At 49.1% G+C, this 13,268-nt stretch overlaps 1 protein-coding gene across 1 annotated transcript; it reads right to left on the bottom strand.

Moving 5' to 3' along the window:
* Positions 1–4,256: 4,256 nt before the first annotated feature.
* PpBr36_01857 (uncharacterized protein) lies at positions 4,257–7,429 on the bottom strand (the record flags this gene model as incomplete). Its single annotated transcript, XM_029889041.1, has 4 exons — positions 7,330–7,429; positions 7,209–7,263; positions 5,457–7,136; positions 4,257–5,370 (listed from the first exon to the last, which is right to left on the bottom strand). Exons 1-4 carry the CDS (start codon positions 7,394–7,396, stop codon positions 4,257–4,259), a joined length of 2,916 nt encoding a protein of 971 aa, XP_029752689.1. The 5' UTR covers positions 7,397–7,429.
* Between the last annotated feature and the right edge of the window lie 5,839 nt (positions 7,430–13,268).

The following is a 13,268-nucleotide window of genomic DNA, read 5'->3' as shown; positions in this document are numbered from 1 at the left end:
AAGGCCCGGTTAGAGCTCTTATATGCACAAAAGACCAACAAGTCCGTGGCAACATCTTACTCCATTTCTCATTTTAGTTGGGGAAGTCAGGGCAATCCCCCGCCATCCGGTTACTTGAACAGTCCGTGTGAAGGACGTCGGTAACCGCTTGTGTGTGACGCGGGGGGGACCGAAGTCGCGAAGTCCGGGGGGGCCACATTTGTTTTATTTTTGTTGTTTTTTTCCTCTTCACGACATTTTTTCCCTCAGGTCTTTTGCTTTTCGAGTGTTCCTTTTTTGCTTTTTAGGGTATGCAAACAGAGCCATGAGGGGTAATCGGCATAGAACACACTAAGGCAGCTGAAATTCTACAGCAAGCCACTTTTCGCAATCAATCTAGCAAAAGTAAGGCGGTGAAGCACACCGCAATCAGAAGCATGGTATTTGCGCCATAGATCGGCATTTAGGGCGGCACTCGCGTTGTTGAGGTAGAGACGAGGCACCGACCGGCGTCAGGATAAACGCGCGCGCTTGCGGTTAGGTGCGAGCCGGAGGCGAAAGACGCAAACTGCAGGGACTTTGTTTTCGCGGTATCCGAGGGCGAGCTTGATATCCAATGGACTGAATCGACAACCCCGAATAGGCATCTATCTCACTGGAATGTCAGATATGCTAGCCCCAACGGATGTCCGAATTGAAACAAGCTCAGGTCACGGGTTTGAGACTTGGCGATAAAGTCTTGAGTCGGGGAAGGAGCCGGGCATCTGTGTACCTAGTAAGTAAGTACATACCTAAAGGCACTTGCAGAAACGCGAATTGTACAAAGTAGCACCTGCTCGAAGCATCAGGCCTCCATACCTGCCTGCATTGGACAGAGTACTTTCTTCAAGACTAGTCACATGACAACATTGTTGCCACCGGTTTGCCAAGGGTTTCCTAGTCGGGTACTAAGGTAAGAGGTAGGTACATATGTATATGTGTGTTGGGCTTATAGCGTCCATGGTAGGTTCTACCCGAATAGGCAACTTGCAGGATGCATATACACCTACCGGGATTACAGGGAGAAGACATTGTATGAAAATACTTAGTAGTCCGTGACAGGACAAACTAAACGCCTCAATAACATCCACGGCATTGAATTTTAACTGATTGATTGCATTAATATCAAACAAAAGACAAATAAAAGCCCCTTCCCCAAGCGACTCCATGACACCAGATTTGTCTCAACTTACATTGTAATTTCCTTACCGCCTCCATTACCTGTATAAACAGCAAACCATTGAGGGAGATATTTTTTCCAAGGTAAGATGCATCTTTAAAGCTCCTTCTTTATTTTGACTGTACAGCCTAACCGTAGTTCCATTCATGATAGGATCCCTGCCAGAGCCTTCAAAATGCAGCCCCCTGCTCCCCTTTGCCGTCCTATATCGTGGCTGGCTGCAGCCGCACGGGAATGATATCACATATGAACGCCAAGGCTCAACATCACCAACACCAACGACAAAAAGGGTTGACTGCATTAGACGTAACGCCCCCCTTTTTTCCATCTAGGACACTTGCCCGGAAAAGCCCAACCACCCTGTCCCATGCAAAGCAGCAACTCGTCGCTTGTTACTGGCCCCAACCCGATGAGGCCCATCACATCACATCACATCACGCCACTGGCCTAGATCTCGCCTTCTTTTATGCTGTACCGCTCCGACGAGGAAAAAAAAGCCTTTTGCCATCGACCGTTGTGTGGGGAGGCGGTGTCGATAACCACCAAAAAAACAAAAACGACAGCCCTACCAACGACAATACCAGGGAAAACTCGTTCAGGTCACATTTTCTGAAGGGGAAAGTGAGGGGTTCACGAAGTGCTGACTGTTGCGGCACCACCCAAGACACACATCAACGCAGCCCTACCATTATTAACCTTGCAGTGAAAAAAAAAACAATATGGAGGAGGGGTGTTTCCAATATCTGCAAGGTACCAGAGGCCAAACGGGGGACAAGAAGGGACCCAGCATATCGTCCTCTGCAAGATCCCGCGTTATCAAGAATAGGCTGTGCCGTTGCGTAATCCCCTAAGAAAGGCCATATTAAGCGAGGGACATAACGTGATGGATATTTGACTCACTCTGCTGTGATATTGAAATTGGGGGTCTCTTTCTCGTAAGCGAAAGCATGGCATGATCGAATCTCACACCAAAGGCGGGAAACACCGATCCCCAGAACCAAAGACTTTGGCCGTCGCTTAGACGAGTTAGATGCTCCTCTGCAGCTAACAAGCTCACTGTCTCGAATCGCATCATGCGCGGAGCGCAGGGGAGAAAGATGCATCAAGTACGACTTGCAGGTCCAACAGGCAAGTACACACGCACGCATATACTGTCTCTCCATCTCTCAGCAGAGGATCTCATCCTGTGTAGTAAGGAGAAAAGAGAAAAAAAGACAACCCTCCCAAACATCCACTGGTCTTGGCAACAGCCCACCACAAGGACCGCCGCCTGTTTAGCCGCGCGGCCTTTACGAGCAACGATCTCACAAAAAAGTGGAACAAAAAATGACTCCTTGGACCTCTCTGGAAGCGAGCTTCCATCCCCTTGTCGTTGTTTCTTTTCTGCCGGCCGAAAGAGAAGAACAAAGGAAGAAATACTCCGTGAAACCTAGAACGGGTCGTTGGTCCTAGTCTAGTCCAGTCTGTGCATGAGTGAGCCGGTCAAAGCCCCCAACTGTGGGTTTTGTGCTGCTGCGCCGCATCGCGTGTGGCTAGCCCCCCGTCCGGCGATATCACATAAGCGCCGACACCGTCAGCCCTTGGTTTACGAGAAGAATGAGGGGGAAGCAAAGCAAGATCTACAAGATTACAAATTAGATAAGAAAATGAATGGAGCGGTGGGGACGGAAGGCTAAGAAAAAGAGAGAGAGAGAGAGATAATCGAACCATCACGAGATCACGATATGCTGACGATTGTAATCATGGGCCCTGCATTGTCGAATTTCTACATAGCTTTGCGCCTAATCCCCAGTTCATCGGGGAGGCTAAATACTCACACCCCCTCCCTCCTTCTCAGGACTAAAATGTAGTGGATGCATATCCACTACTGTACGTCTAGCGACAAACAGATCAAGGCGGCGATCAGTCAGTGCCCCCCTCGAGGAAACACGGCGGCGGCAGCGGCCAAAAAAAAAAAAAAAAAAAAAAAAAAAAAAAAAAAAAAGAACAGCTTTGATCACTCACCCCTCTGTCTCCAGAAAAAAGAAATAGGGAAATTAGTGCCAAAGGGAGGTAGAAGCATCTGAGACATGCATCTTGACAGCCAGCTTAGACAATCAGACAGGCTCTGCGGGGGTGTGAATTAGTTTGACCACCAAAGGTAACTAGCCTGCTAGACAGGAACGAGCTTTTTTTTGTTTTCAGTGTTTGGCCTTGGTTTAGGACCAAAAAAAAGGTGCCGAAACAGCTCCCCAACGACGTCGTCGCGGCAACCAAATACCGTCGGAAGCCGACTTTTAACTACCAAACAGCTCCCTGAGATTGGCCATACGAATGGCAGGAATAAAAAAAAGGTGGAGGGACATCCCTCCAACCACCAAATCAACCCGACAACGAAGGTCAAAGCCAGAGTTCGAGGGAATAATGGGTAACGGCCAGAGAGTGTGTGCGATCGAGATTGCCAGAGGAACAGTGTCTGGGTAGGAAGACATCTTTTGTTTTGAATTCCCTGTTGAGGCTCTATAGTGAAACAATTTTGTATTCCGCGCGGTAGAATACCGTAACGTCCACGTTTCCAAATATGAACAGAGAGTTCTGGCGCAGCCAGAATCTCATATAGAAACAAGAAAAAAAAGTTTATGTACAGAATTTGTCCAATCATGGAATGATTAACTTGAAGAAGCGAAGAGTAAAGAAAAGAAAGTTTAAAACTGCCATCGGGTGACAGCGACGATGAAACAAAGAAATAGAGGCAGAAAAAAAAAGACGGCAACAAAAAAAACACAGGTTGGTAAACATATATATGACCACCCCGGTGTGACGCAAAACCTCCCCGAGCCCCCCTCCCCAAAAGGCAGAATTTGATGCGCCTTGTCCCTAGGCAGGGATTAACCATGAGATATAGTGACAGTGAAATAACAAACCGTGTAAGTACCCAAGGCCCGTGTATGCAATATAATGCCACATGACTGGAGACCATGTTTGAATATGGGCAGCCAAATGAAGAATCGGAGAAAGAAAAAAAGAAAAGAAAAAAAAAGGAAAGAGAGTGGTTTTCGTCAATAAGAGAGTGCTTTGGTTATGAAGACCCAGCCAAGGGGGGCCCAACACTCCAGTTTTGGGCCAGCGTGATGAGCTTTCTCTTGATTCCATCACTGAAGCGTATGCTCACGGCATCTTCGATCTCCTTGACTCCGTAGGCAAGCACTTCGGCTGGGTTGTCAAGGCTCACGGACCTCCCGTCGCTTCGCGTGAGGAGTGCAACACCTTCCCTCTTCCAGAGGTAGGCGATTACCGCTGGGTTCTCGGGCGTAACTTGATCAACAGCGACCGGAGGCCCTGGAGTTCCAGCAGCGGCGGGGGTTGACGATGGTCCGACCGTATCCTCGCGCTTCAGGCTGGGGTCTAGCCTGGCCATTGAGTCGGCCCACAGTATCAGGACGGCGCGATAGACAGCCGCGCTCCACCACACTGGTCGACGGTCCAGGGGCATCGATCGAACCAGCCTGAGGACCTGTCCGCAGTGGAACACGGCTTCCTCCCGCTGGTAGATGCACATCTTGTGGCGCATCGACAATTCCCAGTACGTTCCGTCAAACCCCTCACGACGGGCGAGGCGCTCAACTTCTGGGAAATTTGTCACGGCGTTGAGGGAGATGAGATGATAGAGCACCATGTTGCAGCGGGTGATAGGGCAGTCAGGGCTTTCCTTTGAGAATTCCATCGACAGCTCATACCACTTTTGCAACAAGGCCTGTACCTCCTCCAGCCTGAGAAGTGTAGATGCCCTAGTGACGGTACGAGATGCTGTGCGTCGCGTTGGTGGAATGTCGGGAAAGCATGACAACATCTGGCGAAGGTGGCAGAGGAGGGACTGTAATGGATGTAGTAAAAGCCGAAGGTGTTGCGGTGACAGACTGTTCTTGCCAGGTATCAAGGTATCATGTAAGAAGCTCTGGAACAGGTCGGATAATGATGGTGTAGGTGATGGTGTGGAGAGTAGCTGTGGGTTGACGTTGACGTTGCCACCGAAAAGGGACTGGACCGATGACAGCCAGGCCTCAGAGTTGGGTGCCTTCCAAAGTTCGTCGGGTCCTGGCAACGGGCACAGGAGATCGCTTATCGACATCATAGGAGAGGTGTCATGGAATAGACTAAGCTCCTGATCCATCATTACCCAATTGTATACAAGTCTGCAAGAGGATTAGAAAAGGTCAGTCGGGGGTAACAACTAAGGCAAAGGACCTCGCATGGGGTAAGCTTGCCCATTGCCACTTACCTATTCTGAGATTCGCGGTGGCACCAGGCCCTCCACTCCAGCTCTGCGCTGGTTGAGTTTGTAAAGACTGGAATCATGGGTGGCTGGGGGTCCATCATGCCAGCATGCTTGACCATGGACATATACATGCCCCTTTGACCCATCGAGATATCCATGAGCCATTTGTCGCCGCTCCATGCTCCAAGCAACGTAAACAGAAGGGCACACCTGAGCGCCGTGGGGTCAGCTGACAACTCGACGTTCTTCTCGATGATGTCGAAGAGTGAAATACGGCATGTTTCTACCAAGCCGGTTGAGAGATAGCGCGCCTCAGCCATTGGCACGGCTGCTGCGCCTTGGGCAATCATGAGAAGCACCAACAAAGTGGAAGCATGGTTGTTGCGCAGCATCTCATTGGGATCGACGCAGCTTCCGAGGGATAGTGAGTAGTACGGAGAAAGCGTGCGAATGTAGCTGCGAAGAAAATACTCGAGGATCTTGGTGGGAGGCAGGACGATGAAGTTGAAGTCACCGGGGCGGTGATGACCCTGGTTGGAGAAACCAGTGATACCGCCGCGATGGATGTCAAGAGCCTTGTGCAAAAACCCCTGAGTGATTGCAAGCATTTTATCCCGTGTCCTAGAGGTGATAGGCACTACAGAGGACAGGTCTGCCGCGTCCCAGTCGACTTGCTCCATAGACTTTTCCAACGAGCTCCAGGTTCCCTCCACTTTGGATTTCTGTTCGAGACACTCTAGGTGTACAATTGCTGTCCGCGGGCAAGTGTTCGAATACATGGGTGGGTTGCACCTTGCTAATGGCCACGCTGCCTCGGCAGCTATGACGACCTCGAACTCTGCTATTGAGTTGCCGGTTGGGGTACTGCTGACTGCTAGATCAGCTGGCTTCATCGAAGTCTCAAATTCTGCCGACGACAAAATGCTTGTTCCGCGCGTGTGCGTGGAGCTCCGGGAGGATGACGTTGCCATCGGTTCTGAGTTTGAAGAAATCTCACTTCCCAGATCTGCAAAGGGCTGCACATTGAGATCTGGTCGGGCCATCGGAATCTGACTAGGGTACATTTCCAGGTCTAGAGGATAGTCGGGCCATATCATCAGGTCGTTGTAGTGAGATTCGGTGCCCGAAAACTCGTTACTCAGGTGCATGAAATCTTCCATTCCTTCAGGTCGGGGGTGGGGTGACGGAAACTCGAGGGGGCTCTGATGTTGTGAAGTCAACGGCGACTTTTGCTGAGGGCTGGTGTGAAGGCGAGAAGTCTCCATGAGTGCTTGGGGTTCTACCCCTTCCGGAGTGTGAACCAGAGATTCCTGTTTGGGGATGGCAGGGTCAATCTCCATCATGGCGGGGTTTACTACTTGTACGTGATTGTGATGGTGTGGGTGCTGTTGATGGTGGATGGCTGTCGTCGGATTTGTTATTTGGTTGTTGTGAAAGGCGGCACTCGCCTGCGCCGCTCGCACAGCTGCTTTGGAAGATCTCCGCGCGTACCGTGCCGCGCAGTCGAGGTTCTTCTCGGCACATCTCGAGCATGGCACTCTCTTGTCGCACCCGGTCTTTGCGTTTGCACAGTTCTGGCAGGCAATCGGCGTGCGTCCCGCAACCGGCGGCGCGTTTCCCGGTATCGGCTCCATTGGATCTCTAGCCTCATGGTATGCTTGGTAGTGCCTCGTGAGTAGGTCCCTGTTTGTTGGTTAGTCTCGCTTGCACATAGAGAGCCAAAATGGTTGCTGCCAGACTACTAAGGCCACATACCTCCGCCCAAAGGAGATGCCGCAGGCGGTACATCGGTGAGGCTTCACATTCGTATCTGAACAAGTTGTTAGTCAAGCCCAATTTCGGATCTTAGCCTGGGCCCCAAGAAATAGCTACTCACGGGTCGGAATGTGCCTTTCTAGATGCTCCTTGCGAGTAAACTTTTGTCCACAGTAGGCACAAAACATTGTGACAGAGGATCCCGCTAACAGACGGTCGTTCTTATTCAAGTATCGATGGGCCTCCGATTCGTTCTCATATCATGTAGCAAAGGCTTCAAAAAACCCTTCTCTTGGATGCTGCTTCAGCGGTGGTGAATGGCCGCCGGTTCGGCTTTGTCGAAAAGGTATGTCGTGGCCTATGGTGCAGTGGCCAGTCCGCCGTTGAACCGTATAGTCGGGATACCAAAAAAGAACAACCCCTTTGGTCCGAAGTAGAGATCTTGCGTCGGTGGTAAGCTCATCGGGCGGCAGCAGATGGAGGTGAAAAGGAGAGGACGGCACGCAATCGAGCGGGTGCAGACGAGGTGAAGAGCTGAAAGGTGTATGTTAAACAGGACGGGGGCGACTGATGATAAGACCTGCCGCAAGACCAACCTGCATGCAGGAGAACGGACTTTTCCTCCGAAAAGTTGTTCAGCGCTATGACGGTTCAGAGGGGAAGGGCGGCCATCATTCACATATATGTCGGTTGTAAGAAAGACGCAAAGCGGAGCAAGGACATATGTAGGGCTCGCGTCATGGTGGCCGAGGCGTAGCCTACCAGATATTTGGAGAGACTAACACCGCCAATACTGCGGGGCTAGCTGTGGATGCTTTCACAATGGAGTTCACAGCTCAGCGGCAGGGCTCAAAGGAGGGTGTGAGGCTAATGACTCCATGATCATGGCAGGCAAGGGCAAGGGTGTTGATGAAAATTGATTTTTATTTTGATTCTTTTTTTTTTTGTCTGATAGAGACTGTAACAGAGGTACCGTACCTTACCTAGTTTAGTAGGCATGTAAGCCATGCCCAAGACAAGAAAAGACATGGGCGGCCAACAAGCGCGTGTTGGTTGTGGTGGACCTTGACCGCCTGCCGTATAGGATGCAAGGGCCAGGGGGGGCGTGTATAGATTACCGGTTATAGCTTATAGCAAAAATCAGGTAGTTTGGAACCAGGGGGAGGGGGCGTGGATGCTGCAAGGCTATGGACTTTAAAAAAAGATGGTGTGGAGGCGGGGCCATGTGTATCTTACACAAGTAGGCGGAAGAGAACAAAAGACGAGCAAGGAATACCTGCAGGAATTGATGTGTAAGAGAACCCTTTTGGATGCCTAGTGACTTCACATTGCGGCGTACTAAAAGTTCAGGCATCAACAGACGAAGTGGGATTGGGGACCTTCATGCAGAAGTAAATGCAATGCTCCTGGTGCAGCAAGTGGCGAGCAAGGAGAGATTTGGGAGGGTCAGTGATGGCTTCTGGTTTTCTAGTGCCTGCACAGGCCACTTGCAATATCGAAACGAAGCAGCACTGCCGGGGCTAGAAGAGAACCCACTAGCTTCCGGGACCAGTGCCCACTAGCAAGAGGAGAAGAAAAGAAAATAGAGATAAAAAAAGGGGGGGTGTTAAAAAGCAAAGGTGAAGAGGATGTCGAAAGGTGCGTCAAAGTCGAACGCGTTGACAATGGACGGTTCTATCGGCAAAGCTCGTGCTTCCTTCTCTTTGTCCTTCCCTGCCTCGCCATAATCCAAGTATAGCACAGGACCGAGAGATGGATGAGGAGCGATCAGACTGATGCATGTACCACGACTCGGGTTTCTCTAGTGGTACGACCCAAGCAGTCAGATATCTGGCGGGTACTGCCTTTCCCATCCAGAAAGAGACCGGCCGAAAGGGCAAACATCAACGTAATTGGCAGCAAGATGTTTCGAGTCTGTAGAAAAGACGTTGCGAGGTCGAGTTGGATCCACTGCCCTATCTAGAAGGGGTTTGGTCCCATACAAGGGCTGCCAACTCGTAGTAGCAGGCCGTCGCCGGGCTCATCGGATCAGACGACAGTAAGAAATTGTATCGGCTGGCTGTCTATAATGTTCCGTACCTATATGTTGTTTCGTCATCGGTCCAAATTGGATGCAGGGATTGACGAGGGCAAAACAATGACTTTAAACAGGTCGATGCTATAAAAAATCGAGTCATTCCAGCTTCCAGTATAGGAAACGCCAATTGGTCAGCGCTTACGTTATGTGTCTAGGCTTTTTCAGACGAACAAAGAAGACTGCAAGTGAGCAGGCAGGCACCTACCTACCTAGGTGCTGAGCGACCAGCAAGCACTTGGGTTGAAGGGATGCGTGCTAGGGCTGCAACAAACATGGTCAAAAAAGAACCGCCGAGCCGTCAACGGTAATAGACCGTTTTAGAGCAGGTTGCAATCAAAGGTTATTGACGGCGTATTTCGTGCATGCGCGGGCTTCTGTAATACCTTGTTTTTTTGTCTTTAATCTCTCTTTTTTTTCTTGTTTTCTCGCTCTGGCTCTCTCTCAAACTCTCTTGATGTCTTTTTTTTTTTTTTTTTGCGCCCTGCAGCCCTCGGCGTCGTGTCTGTCCAAAGGAACAAAACGCCTTACCTTCAGCCGCCCGTATATGTTGCAGGGGAGAATGCAAACACGGATCGTCGATTTTGTTCTTCTCTATTTACTCACACCCCTCTTGGTTTTAACGTACTTTGTGTGACTGCTTGTGCGTACGCCTCAAATCCGGCCCTCTTCAGTGGAATCGAATCAGCGTGGGAGCGAAGCGGCGCGGGGTCCAGGTCATCGATGACAACGCTTGCTTCGTCAGGAAACCCCTAGTAAACTCCAGTGAGGAAAAGAGCAGTAAACATTGTTCCCAAGGCGGTTGTGAAAAATTCAAGCTGGCTGCTGTCAAATTCTTTCGCGTGTACCGCTCGGTATCATCAATGAATGAATCTTGCAGTTCCGGCAGTTGGTTTCGTGATGCGAATTCGAATGACTGATTAATAAGGCTAGGCTCTAGCTCTAGTGGTGAATGTGACGGGGAGGCTAACTGGAGTTCCAGTGCTACGGGTGGTTTGGTGCACTCTTCTCCACCTTCGACAACCAGGTTGAGGTTGCTAAGGAGCTTTGTGCTTCGTGCCGGCTTCGGAAAGAGCTTGGGTGGGTCGGATTTTCTCTGGACCTGACTAGATTGCCTAAAAACCTGCCTTAGTAGACCGCAAAAGGTACCCATACCTCCTAGGTAGGTAGAGAGTAGTAAGCTACCGATCCAATTAGCTCTACTAGCTCTTATCAATTTTGCGATATCTGCCTTTACCAAGTCTCTTTGTAGTCAGCGTGGCGTAGCTATGTTCTTTATTTTTTTAAACTTCATCTTTTCTACATGTCGTCTGCTAAAGTCAGAGCAACAAAAGGTCAGCCCCAAGAAAAAAAGAAAAAAGAAGAAAAAAAAACCCTTATACATTGGCTTTTGTACTCATCATCCGACTTTTAACAATGTTGACTTATATTTGTGCTTATTTCCCTGCTCACATAATGTACCTCTTCCGCTCCATTTTTATTTCAGTCCCATCGTTTTTTTACCTGGTTCCTCTTCTCAGATAACTGGATCGAAAGCTGCCATTCGGTAAGCAATTATGCTTCCGCTTCTGGTAATGTGTTGTTTCATGCAAATACAACTCGATTGGAGGAAGCGGGTGGTCCCTTCCCAAATCAGACTGGCGTGCGTCCATCACAATTCCTCTGCCCATGATCCCCGTACCCGCACCCGCATTCACCCAAACAAACAAGAACTCGGTTGGTCCCTGTTCAATCAAATCAAGCACAAGCTCAGCGTTCCTGCCTGCCTGCCTGCTTGCCTGCCTGCCGAGTCTTCAATCGATTTGCGGGACGGCAACGTCAACCGAGTAAAACGAAACTTTGCCTCGGCTGATTGATTTCTTGCCATAAAAGATGCTGTATTCGGAGTGCGTCATCCTGTCTTTGTTTTTCTTTTTTCCTTCCATATTGTCCCTAATTTCGATTGATCTAGATTGCGCACTGTTGAGTTTTAGTCAGGGAGGGGGAAGAAAAGGAGAGAGAGGGAGACAAAGAAAATGAATGAATATTAATAACGAAAGTAATATATTATCACTGATCGTAATGATTCGCAAATAGCAACATGGAAGAACTGGCAAGAAAAGGTGGGGTTTGGATTTGACAAGATTGAGAAGCCGCGTATAATGTGGCTTTCTTGTCAACAAGGTTAAAGGTAAAGCTGCTAGGTAGTTCATTTGCTCAACCTAGTCCAAAAAAAGCTCTTGAGGAAGTGATGTCTCTATATTTGACCGCGTTAAGTACCGGCATCACAGCTCGACACGCCAATTGCCAGCTCTCTACCTCGCCGAAACACGCGATTGCCATCATCGCATCCATGTCATGTGAAGCCAACGATGCGAAATGTCATTTCTGCACCTTGTTACTTTTTAGGGTGAGAGGCGCTACTCATACTAGGTGAGCCATTGACCTGGTTGGTAGTCGTCCTGGGCACCAAANNCAAAAAAAAAAAAAAAAAAAAAAAAAAAAAAGCTCGAGCTTCCCGGCCGGGTGTACCCAAATGCATTGTCAAAGTCTCATCCCAACGCCATGGGTTGAATATCATACTATCATGTTCACCCAGTCCGAATTCGAGCACTAGGTATAGACGACAGCAGCAGCCTTACAAAACCAAAATCCATTTCTTGCCGTCCTTCTGTATCCTCTGGCTTATCAATTACTTGGCATTGATTAAGATTTCCCGGAGCATGTTGTCACAGGAGCTTGGTATTTTCCGAAGCGGAGGCCGCAAGCTGACTGCGCCAATCGTTCAGACGAGACCACGACCTGACATCCACGATGACTTGGTTTCCCACAGCCCATGTTTCGTTTCATTTGTCGGAGGCAAGACTGCTGTCAAGGACTGTCAACTTGTCGACTGTTTTCTTTTCTTGGGATCTCGCTTACCGTCACAGGCCTAATCTAATCAATGAGTCGGGTTCCAGAATCTTGCCGAAGTCTCCGGCATGATCGTTACCACGCCTTGTAATGATTGATATTTCCCGCGGGGCGGGGGATCAACGACAAACCTTGATGTGCGAGATCTGTTTCTTGGCCCTATCTGGAACCTTCAAACCAAAACCAACCCTCACCAAATTATAGCAAATATAGCATGCTTATCTGCCGGTTCAACTGGCAAGCCAACTAACTTCCCGCCTCCAATTCAATGGCAAACTAAAAAAAAAAAAAAAAAAAAAAACCCAAGGGAGCAAAGTAAATACGAAATTTCTTGGCGCTGCAAACTTATCATCCATCTTTCTTTGTGTCCTATCCAGCAAACACATGGCAACGAACCCCCACCCATCGTGCATACAATATCAATAAATGAGGAATCGATGACAAGTCGACGAGAACAAACGGCAAGGGTTCGTCTGCATTTCCTATTCTCCCTGCAACCCTCGAGAGTACAGAACACGGGTTGGCCCTTGCTAGCGCGCGCTTGGTTCTGTGCTGAACTAAAACTCCAGCTCGCAGTGCACGCCTTTTTTTTTTTTCTATCTTTTTACGTTTCTTTCCCGTTGCTAGCTCGTCATGTGGATACCAATACAAGGCCCTACTCTCCATATTCTGCCTGAGAATAAATACACATTTGTAAAATAAACAAAGACCCTCGCTGGTGAGACAAATGAGCAGTGGTGCTAAACGAAACCGGCCCGATATTCCCACAAAAATGTCACCTTGTTATTCCCTAGACTAACTAGCCGTTCTTATTACATCTTGGCAGACAAACGTTGTTTACCGTTTTGCCGAATCGTAATAATCCTTTGCATCTTGGAACTATCCTCCGGGCCCTTTCCAAACCCACCACAGCCCTAGGCTCTCTGCCTTGCCAGCACGTCAACGAATACGATTGATCATGTAGTTTGAATAATGTTGACAGCGACCAGGCTTGCATAACCATCCTTTCGTTTATGCTCTTAATCAAGTCTCCCGCTGACTTTGCTGATTCATGATACAACCTCTGCCTCGAGGTTCAAGTTACAGAAAACCTG

This window comes from Pyricularia pennisetigena, chromosome 2 (assembly GCF_004337985.1).
Source record: "Pyricularia pennisetigena strain Br36 chromosome 2, whole genome shotgun sequence".
NCBI classification, from domain to species: Eukaryota; Fungi; Ascomycota; class Sordariomycetes; order Magnaporthales; family Pyriculariaceae; genus Pyricularia; species Pyricularia pennisetigena.
Note: the sequence above shows the minus strand (reverse complement) of the source record. Positions and strands in the feature narration are given on the sequence as shown.